The following is a 22,530-nucleotide window of genomic DNA, read 5'->3' on the forward strand; positions in this document are numbered from 1 at the left end:
CAAGTTCAGAATTTGATATATTGAGTTTTTTAAATAGATTGTATACATTTAGTATGTTGAGAACTAGACGTTACTCATCAGTGTTTTCTCCTTAAGAGGTTAATTGAAAAGGCTGGGATAATTTTAGAGCAAATGGCTGCTTTACACCAGGGAGTAGAAACAGTAAAACCTGAAAAATTTCTTGTTTTCAAAATACATATGTATGTATTTGTGTATATGTGTGTGCGTTTGTGTGTGTGGTGTATTTTTTTGAATCATGGCAGATTCTGATTTAATTGGGTCTAGGGCTTAGGCATTAGTATTTTTAAAACTTTGCAGGTGCTTGTACTCTGCAGCTTAGGGTAAGACTTTTACTTTAGTTGCCAGCAAATTATTTCTCAGGTGAATATTTTAGTACCATTAAAAGAGAGAAGAGTGTATGAAACGATTAATAGAATCTAATTTTTTTTCTTCTGACAACCATTTTGTAGCATCTGTGATAAGAATCACAGTAGTTCCCAATTTAACAGAAAATTTTAGAATTTCAGGCACATAAATTATTGATATTAAGCAAAATTAAGTTTACTAATATTTTTATCCTCTAGAAACAGCAGTAGATAGGCAGATCACCTTTCCTTTGTCTCCAGCTCTTAACATTGAAGTGGAACAAAATGGGAAACCGTCCCTGGTTGATTTGAATGAAGAAATGCAGCACATGGATGTAGAGGAATCACAGTGTGAGTTAAATTATAGAGCTGTTGTCCATGACAGTAAAAGGAGTAGTGATCCAAATGCATCATGTTGGGCAGAGATTTCCTTATGGCTTGCAAAAACTTGGTTTTAAAAACACAATTAAAAAATAACCTTTAATTTTGCTTTGGCAATATGCTTTAACTTTCAGCTCATCTTTGTGAACACAGCTGCGCTAATACTCGCATTCTTGTTTTTTTAATATCTTGGGATTTAAAATCATGTCATGGTTTTGTAATATTTTTTGATCAAGGTGAATGTAAATAATATGGGAATGGAAAGCAATATATAATCAGATATTTGAAAATTTATCAGATCTTTGATTATAGTTCCTTAGCATGATAGTGAATTCTTATTTGAACACATTCTAAGTATGGTATTTTGTGTGGTGGTATTATATATGGGATGGATATTTGCTTATTTCATATTTTTAAATTACAAACTAATTTAAAAGAAAATATGTATTCTTTTTAGGTCTGAGATTATGTCCATTTTTAGAAGATCATAAAGAAGACATTCTGTGTGGACCAGTATGGCTTGCTAGTGGCCTTGATCTATCAGGGCATGCTGGGATGTTGACATTAACAAGCCCCAAACTTGTTAAAGGTGAAGTAACATATTTTACAAAAGCAGATTGAATAATGCCACATTGGAAAAGTAGATTTTTTTTAAAACTGATCTCAGAAAAGTAAGATTTTGTTTTGTTTGGGATTTACGTTAACAGTTCCATCAGTTTCCTGGTAGCTGAGCTCATTTCCTCTCAGAAGTGACTGTAATTTTATGTGAAACTTCCAGTATACTACTCTCTGTGTTTTGGAGGTCTCAGTGCTTTTTGGGAAAGCATTAAAAAAAATGAATAACTTAGTGTGATATCGCAGAGCTTTTTTGAGTAATCAGGTGACATATTCTGGCATGGTTGCCTTTCCCATCAACTTAGAGTCCTGTGTCTTTAGTTGTATATTGTTATGATATTTTCCTTAAGAGGGTTTTTATAGAAGAGTTTTGATAATATCAGATATAATTATTTGAGTGTCTCACATAAACACATTATGAATTAATGTATATTAATAATTGGTTATTATTTAGAGGATTGATATTGCAGTAGTAGGACTTTTATATATCAGCTTTTGTATCCCAGGGTAAATTTAAAAAGCCAACAAACAAAATACTTAGCTCCATTATTAAAGTTATTTTGGAGGTGTGGTGGGATATGTAGTTCTTCCTCAAACCAGGAAAATACCTGACCACCCAGATAACAACTATTTTAATTTGTATATATTCCCTTCATATTAGTTGTCTACATTTACATATTTACCTTTAGTTGCAGACATAAATAGAAATTTTAATGTGTTCTCTTGACTACACCCTGATTCATTTATTAAGTTTATGAGATCCTGTAGTGTGTTACGCTGCATATTGGGGTATAGCAGTCAGCAAGACTAATAAAATCTCTCATATTGCTGCAAGTATAAGTTACCTTTGTTGAATGATAATGTGAAACTTAAATTTGTATATGAAAACAAAGATGTTGGCTTTGACAAAATGGAGAATGCAATTAAATGACATGCATTTCAGAAGACTCAACTTAAAAGTATTAGTTTTTCGGGGCGCCTGGGTGGCTCAGTCGTTAAGCTTCTGCCTTCGGCTCAGGTCATGATCCCAGGGTCCTGGGATCGAGCCCTGCATCGGGCTCCCTGCTCAGCGGGAAGCCTGCTTCTCCCTCTCCAGCTCCCCCTGCTTGTGTTCCCTCTCTCACTCTCTCTCTCTCTGTCAAATAAATAAAATCTTTAAAAAAAAAAAAAAAAGTATTAATTTTTCTAGAATTTACCAAGAATGATTTTTTTTTCTCACCAAATTCTTCAAAAGTCTTTGGAACTGTAGAAAATGATTGCTTAATTTTTAGAGGAAAAGGATGATATGGATCAAAGAAGTTTGGAAAAAGAAAAGAGAGAGAGAGGGTCTTGTCAGATACTAGAACATAGAATAATAATACAGCAATAAGAGTATAACAGTGTAATGCTAGCACAGTAGGCCGGCCAATCAGTGGGAAACAAGAAAGATAGTTTTTGTAATTAGAGAAAGATTTAATACCTGCAAGGTACCAATAGGCTGATGGTTTACTGGTGAGTGTATTATTTTGAGGGTATTTTTACAATATATTTTACTTAGATATGTATGGTATGGTCTTAATTTAGTTAAAAGAGAATAAAATGTACTGGTGGTAATAACCAATATTTATTGAGTGCTCTCTTTGTGCCATGCACAGTTGTGTTTGAGTTGTCTTTGAGGTTGGTACTGTTATTACTCCCATTTTACATTTGAAAGAACCAAACCACAGGAGATTAATTTGTCACATGCCTAATAAATGGCAGAGCCATTATTCAAACCCAGGTAGTGACTCCAAAGCCTGTGCTTTTTCATATCTTAATACTGCAGTGCTTATGTATATGTGTGTATGCAAATATGTGTTTGTGTGCATGCATGCATAAAAAGACGAGATGGATTCACATAATGATACCATCATTATCTGTGGGTAGTGCCTTAAAGATAGGTTTTTTGTGTGTGTTTTTCTGTAGTTCACAAAATGTCTGTTATTAAAATGAATAATTTCATTGGGGAAAAATATGCAAAATGTTTGTAACAATTAGAATTTTCTGTCTTACAGTGTTTGTATAACTCCTGGGCTTTTTATTCTTTTGCTACCAACATATGAAGGTTATTTGATGATTTTTTTTTTTTTTAAAGATTTTATTTATTTATTTGAGAGAGAGAGAATGAGAGAGAACACATGAGAGGGGATAGGGTCGGAGGGCAAAGCAGACTCCCTGCCGAGCAGGGAGCCTGATGCGGGACTCGATCCAGGGACTCCAGGATCATGACCTGAGCCGAAGGCAGCCGCCCAACCAACTGAGCCACCCAGGCGCCCCAGGTTATTTGATGATTATACTCAAACAGTATAATTTGAAAATTCCAGTCAAGTGTACTTTTCTTGTGGAATTAACTTGCTCTACGAAGATGAAAAACAATTTGGTCTTTTGGTGATTTAGTTATTTTTCCCATTCTGTGCTGCTCCTCAGGTATGGCCGGAGGAAAATATCGTTCCTTTTTAATCCACGTCAAGGCAGTGAATGAAAGAGGAACAGATGAGATCTGTAATGGTGGTATACGCCCTGTAGTAAGACTTCCATCCCTAAAACACCAGAGTAACAAGGGTTATTCACTTGCTTCACTCTTGGCAAAAGTCGCAGCAGGCAAGGTATGAAGCAGTGTCATTTTGAACCACAACAATGCTGTTATAAACGTTATGGACAAGATTTGACACACAATTGGAAGTAGTATGACCCTTCATTGATTTTTCAATAGATACTTGATTTGTTTATAATTTTTCTTTGCAGTGACTTTAAAAATGTAATTAAGAAGAATATATTTTGAATTAACTTTAAGCAAATGTTTATAAAGTACACTCAGGAGAGAGTAATTGTTGCAGATACTTCCCTTTATAATTATTTTAGGCCATAATACTTATTTAGGTTTTAGAGTTTATGTCTGTGTCTTTTACTGGTAACTCACCACTTTTTTTTTGGTAAACATTTGGGAGGATGCAGGAAGAGAAGTTGGGGAGTAGTGTTAGAGATAAATCCTAATTTCAAGGTTGATTTTCTACAAGTAACTGTGTACCATGCAGTCTCTTCATAATTGTCTGATCTTGGATTTTCCTGAACTCTGGAGATTTTTGTTTCTCTATCATCATTATTCATAAGCAACAGTAGCAATATCAGTAACACCAATCATCTTATATTTGTATAGGTCTTCCAATTTTTCAAGGACTTCTGTGTACTTTATCTGATTTAATCCTCAAAATAACTCTGAGGTAGGCAGAGCAGGTGCTACTATTATCTCCATTTTTCATACTGAAAGTGAGTGAACCTTAGAGATTGGGGAGCGGTCATATTTCATATCGCTTATAAGTGCTGTGGCTAGGACTTGGTCTCAGGACTTTGGCTTTCTAATCTTTAAGCATTGGGTTAGTGACTTTGTTTTTTTCCCCATTATAATTCTGGGGGAATTTAGTCACTTACTGAATATGAGGGTAAAGGCTGTCATTTTAATTTGATACATATGTTTTGATAGTCACAATTCACTTATTTTCTTTTTTAAAAACTTTAAATAGTAAATAATTTTTTAGTTTTGTTTGTTTGTTCATTGAGTTATTTGTTTTTGTATGTTTAGGAAAAATCATCTAATGTTAAGAATGAAAATGCAAGTGGTGCCCGCAAATCTGAGAACCTCCGGGGCTGTGACTTACTGCAAGAGGTCTCAGTCACCATTCGAAGATTTAAGAAAACTTCAATTTCTAAGGAAAGGTAACCTCATTTCCTGTTCTTTCTATTCTTATAGTAATAAATGTACAAAAGAAGAATTCTAGGAAAATACAACACAAAATTTTTAAGTCTGACTTTTACTTGAAAATTTTTGTTTGCTTTCCATTTTACTTAAGTACTTATAATCTCAGTGAGGGTATGAATTACCTTTCTACTTCATAATATATATAAAGTGCTTTGGAGTATACCAGGAATATTGTATTTGTATAAATAATGGTATTTGTGAAATGAGGAAAAAAATATAATTTGATGTTTTATTCACTCTTCGTCAGAATATAATACGTTATTAAACTTAATTTCTTTTATTTTTTAAAAGATTTTATTTATCAGAGAGAGTGCACACGAGCAGGGGTAGGGAGGCAGAAGCAGCAGACTCCCCGCCGAGCAGGGAGTCTCATGTGGGACTCAATCTGGGATCATGACCTGAGTCGAAGGCAGATGCTTAACTGACTGAGCCACCCAGGCGCCCCAAACTTAATTTCTTTTAAAACTTTCTGTGAACCAAGTATTGCTTATATGCTGTTTTAAATCTTTTAATACCGTAACATTAATAAGAGATCAACATTCCATTGTAATATTTAATTTTCAAAAAAAAATATTTTTAATTGTGATATTCATGATTCACAATGAAATATATGACCGACCAGGTTGTGATAGCTTTAGTCTAACTGTTCTGTTTTGGTTGTTAATGTATTTATATTTTCTTTTTTTTAGAGTGCAACGATGTGCTATGTTACAGTTTTCAGAATTTCATGAGAAGCTTCTTAACACTCTTTGTAGAAAAGCAGATGATGGCCAAATCACAGAACATGCCCAGAGCCTTGTGCTGGATACCCTTTGTTGGTTAGCTGGTGTACATTCAAATGGACCTGGAAGGTTAATAATTAAGATTTTACTTAACACTGTTGATTGCCCTTTGGATGTTATGAATAGAAGTTCAAGATGAGTCTAAATGTCTGCTATTGTTTTGCAGCTCCAAAGAGGGAAATGAGAGCCTGCTTTCAAAAACACGAAAATGTCTTTCAGACATCGTGCGTGTTTGCTTCTTTGAGGCAGGACGAAGCATAGCCCATAAGTGTGCCCGATTTCTAGCTTTGTGCATTAGGTTGGTGGTTTTTTTTGTTGTTGTTGAAAGTCCAGTTTGTAGGTGTGCTTGCAGTTTGGCAGGTGATAGCTGTGTCTGTAGTGTAATTTGATACTTATCGAATGAATGTATAACAAGAGGATTTTCTAAAAGTTGATGAGAGTTATTGAGATACTAAGAAAGAATTTCAGGTTTTTAGGAGAAAATGTCATCTTGCAAAGTCTTTTTTTTTTTAAGATTTTATTTATATACATATTTATTTATTTATTTTTTAAGATTTTATTTATTTATTTGACACAGAGAGAGAGAACACAAGCAGGGGGGAGCAGCAGGCAGAGGGAGAGGGAGAAGCAGGCTTCCCGCTGAGCAGGGAGCCCGATGCCAGACTCGATCCCAGGACCCTGGGATCATGACCTGAGCCGAAGGCAGGCGCTTAACCGACTGAGCCACCCAGGCGTCCCTATTTATTTATTTATTTATTTATTTATTTATTATTTATTTAGAAGCATGCGTGAGCGGGGAAAGGGAGAGAGGGAATCTCAAGCCGACTCCCTGCTGAGTGCAGAGCTCGACGCAGGGCTTGATCTCACCACCCTGAGATCATGGCCTGAGCCAAAATCAAGAGTTGAATGCTTAACTGACAGCCACCCAGGCACCCCTTAATTAAAGTAGTCTGCTAGGCTTCTTTGCCTATTAGTAGCAGTTTTGGGAGTTTGGTAAGGGGGTCCCATCCCCCACTTTTGTTTTTATCTTCCCTGGTTGTCTTTGGATTCTTCTCCTAATAAGCCTTATTCCCGGTTATATGACAGTCTTACCAGGCTTATTTGTAACATTGTGCAGATCTTTTTTCTAGACCCTGAGACTTAAACCATCTAGTAAATGTTTAAAAACTAATAGTATTCTCATGCTCTCTGTCTCTCATTCTCTCTGTCTCAAATAAATAAATAAAATCTTTAAAAAAAAAAAAAAAAAAGAATCTTTAAAAAAAAAAAAAAAAAAAAAACTAATAGTATTGACTATACGTGTTTGTTAGCCTTTTTGGTAAAGAAAACCGTTAACAAAGACTCTTAGTATAATCAGTCCCTGATATGTTTCTGTGTGTATATAGGGCTTTAGGGCAGATTTTTTTTTGTAATCTTTATGAATACATTTTAAATTGTTTTCTTAGGTACTACACCATGTTTAGGATTGAATTTAGATATTGAGTGATGTATTTACATATTTTCTTTTAAATTTTTTCAGTAATGGCAAATGTGACCCATGTCAACCAGGATTTGGATCTGTTCTATTGAAGGCCTTACTTGATAATATGTCATTTTTACCTGCAGCGGCAACTGGTGGTATGTGAAATTAGTTTAATCACAAATAGCAATAGTCCTAGGAAATATCTCACAATATATTTGGGATTATTTATAAGTATTTTTTTTCCTTGGTTATTCTGCCTTTTTTCTGTAGCTTCTCTAAGGGGTTGATAAATTGTGATTTATTGGATGGGCAGAGCTTGGAAGAAGTGAGAGAGTTCAGTAAATAACAAGTCATTTAATTCATGCTTTTTCTGTATTTCATTAAAATCATTGAGTTGTTTGGTCGTTCACTGACTTTAGATCAGATATCACAAATTTGCTAAAATGCCAGCAAGAGCCAGAGAGATGACATAAGTAGAATGCTTCATGCAGGTGTTGTGTGTGATTGGTAGGCACTTTGGCAAACTAGGACTCTCTAAAAGGGGCCAGTAGGTTTTTCCAGCACCTGAAGACTATAGAAATGCCATTGAAGAGTGAATATGGTGTTTAAAAACAAAAAAAAAGAATGAATGTAGTTACCAAGTAGTACTTTACAAAGCAGTCCCCTAAAATAGCACATATATCAAGTAATGAATATTTTTAAAATATTTTAAAAATATTCTTAATGCTGTTGTTTCTATGAAGAGCTACTGATTTGTCCTTCTAAACCTAATGTTATCTTTTTGTAGACATTTCTTATAGTCTTTTGTTTAATAAATAATCAACTTACTCAACAAGGATTATATATTTCACAAGGATTTGATCTTTGTGGTATTGTAGAAAAAGAACCTGCTCAAAGTTAGTTGATAAATGGTTATTTCATCAGTATCTTAATTTGCATAAAGAATCTGTATGTTTACCTTGGACATAAACTGGGCAGAACTGTTAACTCTCTGTTCTATAGAGTAGAATGTTTTGGACTTGATTGCTTACTCTAATAGTCTTGGAGTTTAAAATAGTTTCTTGGGAATATTCTTAGTGGTAGGATGCTTAAGTTCTGGGGTATACTTAGTACTTAGATATCTCATATTTTATAAAAGTCTTAAAGTACATCATGCTGATCGTTTTTTAACCATGTGGGTTTGTATCTCTCTAACTGACAGTATAGGATGACTATATTCACTTGGCAGTGTGTGTTATTGGTACCTCATAGCTATCCATTGTTTTTGAAAATTTTAGTATAAACCAAACCATTTCAGGAAGGATGGCTTGGAAGATCTGATACCTCTGTACTTTTCCAGCTATTCTAAAATGTCCCTCAGTGTCATCTCACGTTACTGAGAACCTAAATGACTAGGTTGACTTATATACTCCTTAAAAAAAATATTTCAAATTCTCTGTCACTGTCCTCTTAGTGTCCTTCAAGGAATTGGTCCATTCTTTAGAGGTTGTTTTGTAAGGGGACTTACTGATAAATACGTAACCTGAAGTTCTCTTTGTTGGGGAACAATGAGGAAAAGAAACATTGATTTGTTTTTATTGTTTTCAGGTTCTGTCTATTGGTATTTTGTCTTACTGAATTATGTTAAAGATGAAGACTTGGCTGGGTGCAGTACAGCTTGTGCATCTTTGCTTACTGCTGTGTCCAAACAGTTACAGGACAGGCTAACACCAATGGAAGCTTTACTTCAGACAAGGTATTTTGTTATACGTAATGACTAACAGTGGGCCTTGCAGGATATGGTACCAGCTTTGCACAGAACTCTCTCGGTATATATATTTGCTTGCAGAAATATATTTATGCATTGCCTTTTTCAAAATATTAGCCTAAGGTTTTCTTCTCCTCTGTTTTCTCTGAAATAGTTCCTTTTACAATTTTGAAGGTCCTGAAAATGGTTATTTAGAGGACTAATTATATAAAAACTGAGATTCACTGAATTTAGTGGGTTAAAATCTGGTTAGTGTTTCCTTTTGCCCCATGTCACACTGCTTTCAAAACTAAAGAAATAGGTAATTTGTTAATTAGATGGCTGACAGGAAAATTGTTAGGACATTATTTTATTTTTCAGATACGGATTATATAGCTCACCATTTGATCCAGTCCTTTTTGATTTGGAGATGAGCGGTTCTTCTTGTAAAAATGTATACAACAGCAGCATTGGTGTCCAGTCAGATGAAATTGATTTGTCAGATGTCCTTTCAGGTAGTAACATCTTTTATTAAAGGAATTTCTGATTTTTACATATTTGGTTTAAGCTGCCATTGACTTAACAGACTGTAGTGACTATGTTCTGTCTTGAAAAACTAAAATTCTCCAGGACTTAACCTTAACATCTGTGAATCATGAAACTGTTTGCCTTTATTTCATAACTTCTCCCTTTAAAAAAAAAAAAATTGAAGTTATTTTTGGAAGGGTTGTGAATTTGTTTTTTGTTTGTTTTTTTGTGTTTCATTGCATGTCAGTATAACTTTAATGCTCATAAGAGACTTCAAATGTGATTATTTATTATAGCCTTTTCCGTTTTGTTTGGTATGCCTTCAGTGTCCACAAAATCAAAGAATGTCTTATTTCATATTTCAGAAAATAAAATGAATATATATTTATAGTAATAAGTAAAGATAGAGAAAAAAAATTTTCTGTATCTACTAGCATACTCAGTTAAACTTTATACAGTGTTACATGTATTCTTGTGTACATTTCTGAAAGAATATGATTTTAGGATTGAATGTATAACCTTTTCAGGTGCTATAGTTTGGCGTTTATTTAGTTTTGTTATTGAAAACAATGAGCACTATTTTCTTCCATCTTACTGAACTTACTGTAAGTGTTGCCATAAACCACAGCGTTAGAATTTTGGGTAAACATAGTACGATAATTATCACATGAAGTAGCAGTCAGTTTGGGGAGTTAATTTCATTTTCTTTTACTTTAAAGTAAATTATGAATTGTGAAAAAAAGCAAAAGGGAAAAATCAAATATAGAAATACAATAAAATGTAAAGTGCCTTAATTACAACCTTTCCACCCTCTTAGATTACCTTTGTTAACAGGATGTTTAGCTGTTTAGACTTGTTTGCTACACATATTCATGAACATTTTTAATGAAAGAGATCATACTATACTTACCAATCTGTTACTTAACTTTTTAGTGGCTTATGTTGCCATGGGTATGTGTTACCTCCTCTGCTTGATGACTTAGGCTCTGCCTACTTTATGCTGATCTCTCTGTCCAAGTGACACATCAGTTTATGAGTGGAAGTCAGAGGAGAGGTTAGAACTCAGTATATAGATGCCTTCTGTATACTTTAGGATAGAATGAGATTCATTATGGAGAGAGTGTAAGGAAAAGACCATAAAGCTCAGGTCAGGCCAGGGAGTTAAATACATGAGAGCTGCACACTCAATAAAGAAGAGACTTAGAAATCATCACGTAAGTCTCCATCTGAAAGTCTCATTTTATTTCTCACCATTAATCCTTGTGTGGTGTTCCTTTTCTCAGTTAATGGCGTCACTGGCACACATCAGAAATCTGAATTTCATCCTTGATACCTCCTTCGCAGCCTCCACATTGAAGCTGTCAACAGACCCTATCTCTTTTTACACCATCATGTATTTCAAATCTATTCTCTTGCTTCCCATGATCACATGATTACAGGAAAGCCAGTCATCTTGAATCTGGACTACAGTAATAGCATTCTAACTGGTCTTTCTGCCTTGCTCTTGCTTCACTTGAGTACATTCTCCACATTGCAATGAGTGCCATCGTTTTTGGATGCAAACCTGATCACTTTACCTCTCTCCTTAAAATACTTTTCATGTCTTTGCTTTACCCTGCAGTCCAAAGTCCCTGTTTCAGCATATAAAATCTTATATGATCTGGCTCTCTTTCCCTTGCCACCTAATCTAGTACCATTGCCTCTGTTAGTCTCCTCTCTCTGGTCTAGTGATTTTCAAAGGGTGGTACATAGACCCGCTCAGGGTCTCTGAGATACTTTCAGGGAATCCGTGGGTCAACTATCTTTGTGATAGAACAATATTATTTGCCTTTTTCACTGCATTGACATTAGTACTAATTGTGCAAAAGTGTGATGTTCTCTACTCTGCCCTTGCAATGAAAGATATGTGAGTTTCACTTTAAAATGTCCCTGATGAGGCAGTAAAACTTATTAATTTTATTAAGTTTTGAACCTATTGATAGTCATGTTTAAAGTATTCTGTAATGAAATGGGAAATAGGCACGAAGCACTTTTGCTTCATACTGAAATACCATGGTTGTTTTAAGGAAACACACTTGGGCAGTTTGAGTTACAAGCTGAACTAGTTGCTTATTTTATGGAACACCATTTTTACTGCAAGAATGACTGATGTGCAAAATATGTTTATTCATACTTGATTGTTTGGTAGGTGTTTTTTAAAAAATGAATAGAAAAAGCCCATCAGTATCCATCCAATTGATAGTGTTTCTTGCCAGAGTTAAAAGAGCTTTTAAGCAAAAATTAGAATTTTGGAGAACTTGCTTCATCCAGTGAGCTTGACAGCTTCCCAGTATATAACAACTTTTCTGGTGGCCTATGTTGATATTACTGAATGTCATTTTCTGATACATATAATGAAATGTGTTAACATATGTATATAGTGGTCAACCAGTATTTTCCAAGTGGGTAAGAGATTCCTTAAAAGTACAGGAAGTCCAATTAATATTAACATTATAGAGTTTGAGAAGTTCATCTGTAAGATTCCAGAGACCAGGGACGCCTGGATGGTTCAGTAAGTTAAGCGTCCAGCTCTTGGTCTCAGCTCTGGTCTTGATCTCAGTGTTGTGAGTTCAGGTCTTGCAGTGGCTTGAACTGTGTGGAGCCTACTTTTAAAAAAAAACAACAAAAGATTTCAGACACCAGATTGCAGATAATCTTCAAAAAAAATATTACCACTTGCCAAAGTTTTTGAATGTGTAAGACTATTAAAATATTCCCTTTCCAACTGCGTATCTGTGATAGGCCAGATTTTTTTGGTAAAGCTCTTCCAAAACAACATCCTGCAACACACAATGTGGAGATGGAAAGGACAATACAATTACCCTCTTTGATAAGCCAGATTATTTGTTTATGTATTTATTCATTCATTCATTCATTCATTCATTTATTTGACAGAGAGAGAGACACAGCGAGAGAGGGAACACAAGCAGGGGGAGTGGGAGAGGGAGAAGCAGGCTTCCCTCTGAGCAGGGAGCCCGATGCGGGGCTCAATCCCAGGACCCTGGGATCATGACCTGAGCTGAAGGCAGACGCTTAACGACTGAGCCACCCAAGCATCCCGATAAGCCAGATTTTAGAATTTTGCAAAAATGTAAAACATTGCCACTGTCATAAAGTTATTTTTGTCTGAAGACAGTTATTTTTCATCAGAGTATTCTATTTCTATCTAATGAATTTATTACTATTACATGAGTTATTCTCATCCTAAAATTTCTGCTATTATGAATATCTATCTACAACCAACATAGATGAAAGTTCTTTAAGAGTTCTTAATCATTTTATTTTATTTGTTTAAAGATTCTATTACTTGATTTTATTTTACACTAGGTGGCAGGCACAAAGCAATCCTCCTTAATAAAGTTGACAATTAGCTTCACTCAGAACACTTTTAATAATGCACCTAAAACAAAAGTATTCATCTTACAAATTGTTCTGCAATCCAAATATACAATAGCTTGGAAAACAACATTTAGAAAACAAAAGCCAATGTAAAAAGACAGATTAAAACAACTAGAACAGTACAGGTCTCATGTGGCTCTGATTTTACAGCTTTCTTACTGCGTCATCAGTGTCCGCAATCTGTTCCTTCCACTGGCTGCATTGCTCGGGATTTAAAGAAATACCTTTTCTTCCAGGTTTCATTTCACCTTCTGGATCCATCCAATATTCTCTAATATCAATTAGGACTTTCCCTTTAAAGTTGCGAGCACTGGTGTAGCTCACTTTCCCAGTCTGGAGCATGTTCCCACCGCTGCCCCTGCCGCTCTGCTCAGAGGATGACCGGGCTCTCAAAGTGTCACCAGTCTGGCTTCTTCACAGGTTCTTCTGGAGCAACTTGCTTTTTCCGCTTAAACTTTTTGTCAGTCTCACTGTCAGAATCGCTGCCAGAAGAGCTTGAAGAAACAAGTTCCTTTGATTGAGGCATTGCTCCGCTCTCGCAGCTGAACTGCCTTCTCGCTCGCTTGCACCTGACCGAGAACCGCGAGTTCTTAATCATTTTAAAGATATATAGAGGGGTGTTTGGATTGAGAAATGTTCCTCCAGCCACCTTGTTCCTCTAGTTCCTCCAATGTGCCATACTTCTTCCTACTGGAGAGATTTCACTCATGTTGTTTCTTTTGCCAGGTTTCCCCTGCTTGGAATAAGTACGTAAAAATGTCATTCTTCCCATAAATCTCATCACCTCATCATGAAAGTATTTTATTACTCCTTGGCTTAGACTGATTTCCCCTGGACTTAGTAGTCCTTTGAACTTCTTTTAAGTAAACCATAGCACTTTTTTTTTTTTAGTTTTTACTTAAATTCCCATTAGTTAACATACAGTGTAATATTAGTTTCAGATGTACAATTTAGTGACTCAACACTTACTTAAAACACCTGGTACTCATCACAAGTGCCCTCCTTGATCCCCAACACCTGTTTAACCCATCTCCCCCTCCACCTCCCATATGGTAACCGTAAGTTTGTTCTCTTAGAGTCTGTTTCTAGGTTTGCCTCTCTCTTTTTTTCCCCCCTGTGTTCATTTGCTTTGTTTCTTAAATTCCACGTGAGTGAAATTATGGTATTTGTCTTTCTCTGACTGACTGACTTCACTTAACGTAATACTCTCTAGCTCCATCCATGTCATTGTAAATGGCAAGATCTCATTCTTTTTTTATGTCTGAGTAATATTCCATTGTATACACCATATCTTCTTTATCCATTCATCAGTCGATGGACATTTGGGATCTTTCCATAATTTGGCTATTGTAGATAATCTGCTATATGCATTGGGGTGTGTGTATCCTTTGAATTAGTATTTTTGTATTCTTTGGGTAAATACTTTGTACTGCAAATGCTAGATTGTAGGGTAAGCACTTTTTTTAAAGTTCAGATGTATGATTAGTTGTCTAGTGCCTAGTAACCTATAACACAGAGTAGGTGTTTAATGAGAACTGGGGCCTGTCCTTTTCTAATGTATTTCTCATGTCTAGTATTAAGTGCTCAATAAATACTTTTTTTTTTTTTTTAACATGTGTCAGGTCCTATGTTGTGCATGAAATGTTGGAGAACAGGGTTATGACAATTTAGTCTTGCATTTAATTTAGTCCTTCAGATGTTGATAGTTTTGTATCTCCCCATTCTTTCCATCTTTGGTTTCTGTTTAATTTTATCTATTAAAGAATTCTGTTTAAAGCAGCGCTAATTCCAGAAAATTTGGACAGTACTGATAATAACCCCTTTCCCCCATACCACATAACACTTTTAATTCTTTTGTGTTCTTCTGTCTTGTCGTCTTGCTGTGGTTTTACGGTTCACATAGTTGTGATCATGTGAATTATTTTATTTTAATTCTTTTCAACTACATAGGCTAATTTAAACTACAGTTGACCCTTCAACAACAAGGGTTTGAACTGTGCGGGTCCACTTATATGTGGAATTATTTTTGATAAATAGAGTACAGTACTGTAAAAGTATTTTCACTTCTTTATCATTTTCTTACTAACATTTTCTTTTCTCTAGCTTACTTTATTATAAGAATAAAGCATATAATACATATAACATGAAAATTATATGTTAATCAACTGTGTTATCTGTAAGGCTTCTGGTCGACAGTAGGATAGAAGTAGTTAAGTTTTGGGGGAGTCAAAAGTTACATGCGGATTTTTGCCTGTGAGCTTGGCTGGCACCCCAACCTCAGCATTGTTCAAGGGTCAGATGTATTTTCATGATTATAAAGTAGTAGGCCTCATTCTAAAATTGATAATATATACAAAATACAAAGATGTATTTATAGATAAATCTTGATAATATTTTAGAATGTTTCTTCAGTTTTTACTTAGTGTCATATTTATACAGTTGACGTGAAATAATGTATTCTGATTTTATGCATTCTTAACAGATTGTGTAATAGCTAATATTAATAGCTGGTTCATTATTTTTTCCTCATTTAAAATCTAAATCACTTGTTACTGTTTCATATTAATGTGAATGGCCACTAAGTTGCTTTTATGCAACTCTGCTTTTTTTTTTTAATTTTATTATGTTATGTTAGTCACCATACAATACATCATTAGTTTTCGATGTAGTGATCCACGATTCATTGTTTGCATATAACACCCAGTGCTCCATGCAGTACGTGCCCTCCTTAATACAACCATCACCAGGCTAACCCATCCCCCTACCCCCCTCCCCTCTAAAACCCTCAGTTTGTTTCTCAGAGTCCATAGTCTCTCATGGTTCATCCCTCCCTCCGATTTCCCCCCCTTCATTTTTCCCTTCCTTCTCCTAATGTCCCTCTGTGCTATTCCTTATGTTCCACAAATAAGTGAAACCATATGATAATTGACTTTCTCTGCTTGACTTATTTCACTTAGTATAATCTCCTCCAGTCCCATCCATGTTGATGTCAAAGTTGGGTATTCATCTTTTCTGATGGCTGAGTAATATTCCATTGTATATATGGACCACATCTTCTTTATCCATTCATCTGTTGAAGGGCACCTTGGCTCTTTCCACAGTTTGGCTATTGTGGACATTGCTGCTATGAACATTGGGGTGCATATGGCCCTTCTTTTCACTACATCTGTGTCTTTGGGGTAAATACCCAGGAGTGCAATTGCTGGGTCATAGGGTAGCTCTATTTTTAATTTTTTTGAAGCACCTCCACCCTGTTTTCCAAAGTGGCTGCACCAACTTGCATTCCCACCAGCAGTGTAAGAGGGTTCCCCTTTCTCCACAACCTCTCCAGCATTTGTTGTTTGTCACAAAATTGACAAAAATGTCAATTTTTGCTATTCTAACTTGTGTAAGGTGGTATCTCAATGTGGTTTTGATTTGGATTTCCCTGATGGCTAATGATGATGAACATTTTTTCATGTATCTGTTAGCCATTTGTATGTCTTCTTCGAAGAAGTGTCTGTTCATGTCTTCTGCCCATTTTTTGATTTGACTTGATTATTTGTTATTTATTTTCATTTTTTTTCCTCATTTCATTCTTTTTTCCTCATTTAAAATCCAAATCACTTGTTACTGTTTCATATTAATGTGAATGGCCACTCAGTTGCTTTTATGCAACTTTGCTTTTGCAGCATGGAAACAAGTATCTTCTGTTTGTTAGTTTCCTTAATCCCCTGTCCTTTGTGGAAGCACTCTATAAGGGTTGTGTGTTTATTTATCTTCTCTAATTGAAATTGAAGTAGCAGCTATAAGTTTCCATATGACTATTGCCTTTTAAAAATTAATTTACATAGCATAAAACTTGTCTCTTTAACAGGAAATGGAAAGGTCAGTAGTTGCACAGCTGCCGAAGGTAGTTTCACATCTCTCACTGGACTTCTAGAAGTTGAACCCCTGCACTTTACTTGTGTGTCCACTAGTGATGGCACCAGAATAGAAAGGGATGATGCAAGTACGTTTACTGGTATATACCTTCTTTTGTTATTCACTCTTTCTATCATACATTTTATGCAGAAGTAAAATCAAAGTGATTTTTAAGTACTTAAATATCAGTTTATATTATATGTAAGTTCCTTTGGTGTCATGTTAAATAGAAATTTATTAATAGGGGGGAAAAAGCACAAGCAGTTCATAGTTTTTTTTCTACCTTCTAAAACACTGTCTTTAATCCATTTGTTTTTATGTGTGTACATTTTTAGAAGCCCTTTAATTTGGAAAATATCAAACATAACAAAAGTAAAGGGAAAAGTATGATAGACTACATTTCCTTTACCTAGCCTCAACTCTCCTCAACTGTTGGCCAGTCTTATGTGTAGTTTTGGCATCATAATGTTATTTCTTGCATTTAAAGCTCACAGAATATTTAAAGCTCACAGTATACAATATCTTTGAGAAGGTTGAGAAGAGTGAAGAGGGAATATTATTTTTCTAGATATTTTAAAGTACCTTCAGATATATGAATCAATATTTGAAAGTGTTGAATATGTCATGTTATTGGTGTTTTAAATGAATCAATGGGAACTCTTGTTTTTTTATATACCTTCTTTTCTGTGATTTTTTTTCCCTTCACATCATAGATCAGTATTTATACTTCTGTCTTGGTGCAAATAATTGAAATTTTTATAATTAAAAACATTGGATATGGTTTTATCTTTATCTTACAGTCACAGAAGAGTTTGAATATTGTCTTGAATGAATTCAGCTGTTGATGGTTTTGTGTTTTGTGGATTTCTTTTTGTTTTCATCAGCAGTGTAACAAAGTAAAAACAGTTTGCTTGAGAAGCTACAAAAAATTTAATCTTAAGGGATTTTTGTTTTTTTTTTTAAGATTTTATCTATTTGACAGAGAGAGAGAGCACAAGCAGGGGGAGCAGCAGGGAGAGGGAGAAGCAGGCTCCCCGCTCAGCAGGGAGCCCGATGTGGGGCTCGATCCCAGGACCCTGGGATCATGATCTGAGCCGAAGGCAGATGCTTAACCATCTGAGCCATCCAGGTGCCCCTTAAGAAGGGTTTTAAAAGGAAATTACCAGTTCTTCAAGTGCCTTCTTAAATTCAGAATCATCTTATGTCTTCTAATTGTGGAAGTAACCACTAAGTGAAATCTTTGGCTTATGTAATTTACATGAGACTTTTCAATTAAAATCTAATCTTTCTCTTTTATAGGGATGCCAAAAGGATGAAATTTTGTGTTTGTTTTCTTGGATTGTTATAGTCACTTTGTAGAGACACACATGTACACTGGAATAGAAAAATACATGACAAGATATTGAATTTTCAGAGAACTCTTTTTGTTATAAATCACACTCTTTCTTGGAACTGTTTTGAAATTAAGGGTCTAAAATTCATGTGTTTGAGTAAGTAATGCTTTTAGAAGGTATGAAATTTTATAACAGATGTAAGAGTAGGTTTGAAAAAGAGAAGTATTCCTTCACACTCCCTTTCCTCTCCTATAAAGCAAGCAATGGATCCAGTATCTTTTTTTTTTTTTTAAGATTTTATTTATTTCTTTTTTGAGAGAGAGTGAGAGAGAGCACATGAAAGGGGGGAAGGGTCAGAGGGAGAAGCAGACTCCCTGCTGAGCAGGGAGCCTGATGCCGGACTCGATCGTGGGACTCCAGGATCATGACCTGAGCCAAAGGCAGTCGCTTAACCAACTGAGCCACCCAGGCGCCCCTGCAACGAGTTTCTTTAATTTCCAGAGATAGTAGTGTGCCTATACAAGCAATCATATCTGTATTTCGCCCATAAATAAAACCACCACCAGCAGAGGGATTTTTATTAAATGTTAGGGCAAAGTCTTGGCTAGTGGTCATAAGTTGCCTAGAGGTGACTACAGTCTCTCAACTTCTTACTTACTTTTTTTTGAAACATGTTAATTGTGAAATATGATGCTCTTATGAAAAAATGCAGAAAATAATTGTATAACCAGCAATTTATGACAAACTGTCCATGTGACCACCAAATCAAAAAATAATATATCCAGCACTCTAAAAGGTATCTTCATGTCCCCTTCCACTTACTTTTCTCTCGCTCTCTAAAAGGTAAACACTGTCCTAACTTTTAGAGTAGTCATTTCTTGGTTTTTGTTTGTTTCATTGTATAATCACTTAATTATGCATTTCTGATCGCTGGTTGAATAGAGCCTTTATAATATAAATTTGCTTTTATGTTTTTTTGATCTGCCTTCTGTTCAGCGTTATTATTGTTAAAGTCATCTGTATCAGGGCATGCAGTTACTTGGTTCTTTATCATTGCTATTTAAGATTCTCTTGTCTGCATAAAACAAAATTTATGTGTCTACTATTGATTAGCGTACTATTGATTGCTATTTGGGTTATTCCGTTGTGATGCTTTTAGCGCTACTGGATATACTATTTTCTTGGATATGAATGTACAAGTTGATTTGCTGTTTCATAGGTTTTCCATATATTCAACTTTAGGAAGTAACATTACAGAAATGTACTTCTTAATTTCCAAATGTATGAGGATTTCCTAGTTATCTTGCTGTTGACTTTTATTTAAATTGCTATAGGGTCAAAAATTACTCTGTCAGTCTTGTACACTGTGTTGGGAATTGTAGAGGATCAGTTTTTATAAATATTCCATGAATACATGACAATAATGTTTACTCTGTACTTGTTGGTGAAGTGTACTCTGTCCGTTTAGGCAAATTTGCTAATTGTGTTGCTCAAATTCTCTGTCTTTATTAATTCCTTGGTTTCTTTCTTTTTTTTTTTTTTTTAAAGATTTTATTTATTTATTTGACAGAGACAGAGACAGCGAGAGCAGGAACACAAGCAGGGGGAGTGGGAGAGGGAGAAGCAGGCTTCCTGATGAGCTGGGAGCCCGATGTGGGACTCGATCCCAGGACCCTGGGATCATGACCTTAGCCAAAGGCAGTCGCTTAACCAACTGAGCCACCCAGGCGCCCTTAACTCCTTGGTTTCTTTTAGTTCATAAGATCAGTGTGTTAAATTCTTGTTGCAGCACCTGTGGAGGTGACTATTTGAGTTTCATCAGTCTCTATTTTATGTATTCTGAAACTACCATACAAGTTTAGAATGCTTGTATCTTTCTTGTGAATTTAATCTTCCATCATTAGGAATTATCTCTTTATCTCTGCTAGCTGTTTTTCCTAAAATTACTGTGTTTAATATTTATATACTTTCCATCATTTTTTTGGTTACTATTTGTATGATAAACATGTTTCCTTCTTTTTACTTTGAACTTACTCTTTCATAAGCAGCTTGTAGTTGCCTTTTTTTAAAAAAAAAATATTTATGGGGGCGCCTGGGTGGCTCAGTTGGTTAAGCGACTGCTTGCGGCTCAGGTCATGATCCCAGGGTCCTGGGATCCTGACCTGAGCCAAAGGCAGACACTTAAGGACTGAGTCACCCAGGCGCCCCTGTAGTTGCTTTTTTTTTTATTCTAGTCTAATACTTTGTGTTTCAGTTGGAGTATTTATTTACATTTAATGTAATTACTAATGTATCTGTATTTAAATCTGCTATGTTTTTAATATACAAGTATTAGATTTCTCCTTTTGCTAGTTACATGTTTTTCTCTTTCCTTCTTCTTTTGGGTTTTTATATTTTTATTGAGCTATTTTTCTACTTTTTACTATTTTTAGCAGTTATCCCAGAGATCATAATATACACATACCCTTGATACTCAGAAGTCCAACTGCTTTTTGTACTATAGAGTGCAAATATCTAGAACAGTTGTCACCTTCCTGATTTAGATGGTGTTGTGATTTTATACCTTAATTTTATGTGTATTTTATTCCCAAATACATTATGATAGTTTTTTATATTCAGTATTCATTTGGATTTGTCTTATAATTCCATTTCATCCTATCTTTTCCTTTCTTTGCTTTTGAACTGAAATCAAGTATGATTTCTTTGTTTGAAAAATATTCTGTAAGATCTCTTTTTGTTCTTGTCTACTGATGATGAATAAGCTTAGCTTTTTGGGGGAAATTTTCAAAATTATTAAAATAATTAGATGAACAAACCACACAGTCATTATCCAGATTCCAATATTATTGATGTTTTTCACATTTTTTTTAACTCTTCTTTTTCTTTGTTGAAGTACTTCAAAAGGAATCCTAGATATTATATCATTTTTCCTTTATATATATGTATAAAAAACATATAACCTTAAACAGTGTGGATATTCTCTATAATAACTGATGCCATTGCCATTTTTTATCGTAATATAAACTATAATTAATCCAGATGCATTTTTATCATAACCAAATAAATTAGCATAATCAATTCCATGTTATGGTCTGTTTCTCATACATAATTAAATTTATCTATCATAACAATACATTTTACATTTGGCTTATTAGATTTAGAGGTGTCCTCTTCATTCTTGAAGTATATTTTGACATAGCATTCTAGCTATTACTTCTCTTAGTGATTTAAAGATTATCTTTTATGTTACACTGTGTTTGTTAGACCTTACCTGTTGGTCTTATAATTCCTCTTTTAAGGTCACTGTAAGTTCTCAAGCTGTTTCTGAGATTCATTCATATTGTCTTCTCCTTTCCCCTGCTGCCCCTTTTTTAATATTAAAGGTTTTATTCATTCATTCATTCATTCATTCATTCGTCGGAGAGAGAGAGAGTGCACAAGCAGGGGAAGTGGCAGAGGGAGAAGGAGAGGGAGAAGCAGGCTTCCTGCTGAGCAGGAGCCCAATGTGGGACTCCATCCCAGGACCCTGAGATCATGACCTGAGCCAAAGGCAGACGCTTAACTGACTGAGCCACCCAGGCATCCCTCCCCCACCCCTTTTTTAGCATTTTTCTATGATGTTGCTATATGCTGTTTCATTTGTATTTATCCTGCTCAGGATTCATAAGGCTTCTTGAATCCTTACTTAATACCTTCTATCAGCTTTAGAAATATCTCAGGCATTAACTGTGCAAATATTGTTTCTGGCTTGTTTTCTATCTTCACTCTTTTTGTATTTTTAATTTCATGTGTGTTTAAGGTGTATAATTTATTGATTTGATGCATTTATGTATTATAGAATGATTACCACCATAGCAGTTCCAAGTGTGTTACACCTCATCAGTATAAATGATATAATTCTCAGTTTTTTAATCTATCCTTTTACTATGTATGGGTATTTTTTTCTAATTCATCTTAGTTTACTAATTCTATCTTTTATGTAATTATTTATGGGGGAAAAAAGCACCCTTCTTACACTCTACTGCAGTGTTACCTCAGTTAGAAATTATGTCTCTGCTGTTGGCGTGGGTCTGTTTTTTTCCATTGTTCAATTTGTCTAGCCTTATGCCAGTACCTAATTGTCTCAATTATTATAACTTTATATTAAGCCTTGAAATCTGATAGTATACATTTGCCAGGGTTTTATTTTTTCTTCCTTCTTTTTTGGTAGATTTTAAAAAT

At 34.9% G+C, this 22,530-nt stretch overlaps 1 protein-coding gene and 1 pseudogene across 2 annotated transcripts in view; one reads left to right on the forward strand and one right to left on the reverse strand.

The window, feature by feature from the left end:
* Positions 1 to 22,530, forward strand: part of BIRC6 (baculoviral IAP repeat containing 6) — a 222,930-nt gene that overhangs the window by 72,457 nt on the left and 127,943 nt on the right. The window contains exons 14-23 of one of the 2 annotated variants that reach the window (XM_021697618.2): positions 627 to 716; positions 1,204 to 1,335; positions 3,807 to 3,985; positions 4,960 to 5,093; positions 5,826 to 5,987; positions 6,085 to 6,216; positions 7,438 to 7,535; positions 8,968 to 9,115; positions 9,488 to 9,621; positions 16,929 to 17,063. In XM_021697618.2, coding sequence (XP_021553293.2) covers positions 627 to 716; positions 1,204 to 1,335; positions 3,807 to 3,985; positions 4,960 to 5,093; positions 5,826 to 5,987; positions 6,085 to 6,216; positions 7,438 to 7,535; positions 8,968 to 9,115; positions 9,488 to 9,621; positions 16,929 to 17,063 — 1,344 coding nt within the window. Of the gene's footprint in view, positions 1 to 584; positions 717 to 1,203; positions 1,336 to 3,806; positions 3,986 to 4,959; positions 5,094 to 5,825; positions 5,988 to 6,084; positions 6,217 to 7,437; positions 7,536 to 8,967; positions 9,116 to 9,487; positions 9,622 to 16,928; positions 17,076 to 22,530 lie in introns of both variants that reach the window. The other variant, XM_044918838.1, reaches the window with a different exon arrangement.
* Positions 13,215 to 13,598, reverse strand: LOC110587373 (annotated as a pseudogene).

The sequence above is a fragment of the Neomonachus schauinslandi genome, chromosome 10 (genome assembly GCF_002201575.2).
Source record: "Neomonachus schauinslandi chromosome 10, ASM220157v2, whole genome shotgun sequence".
In the NCBI taxonomy this organism is placed as follows: Eukaryota; Metazoa; Chordata; class Mammalia; order Carnivora; family Phocidae; genus Neomonachus; species Neomonachus schauinslandi.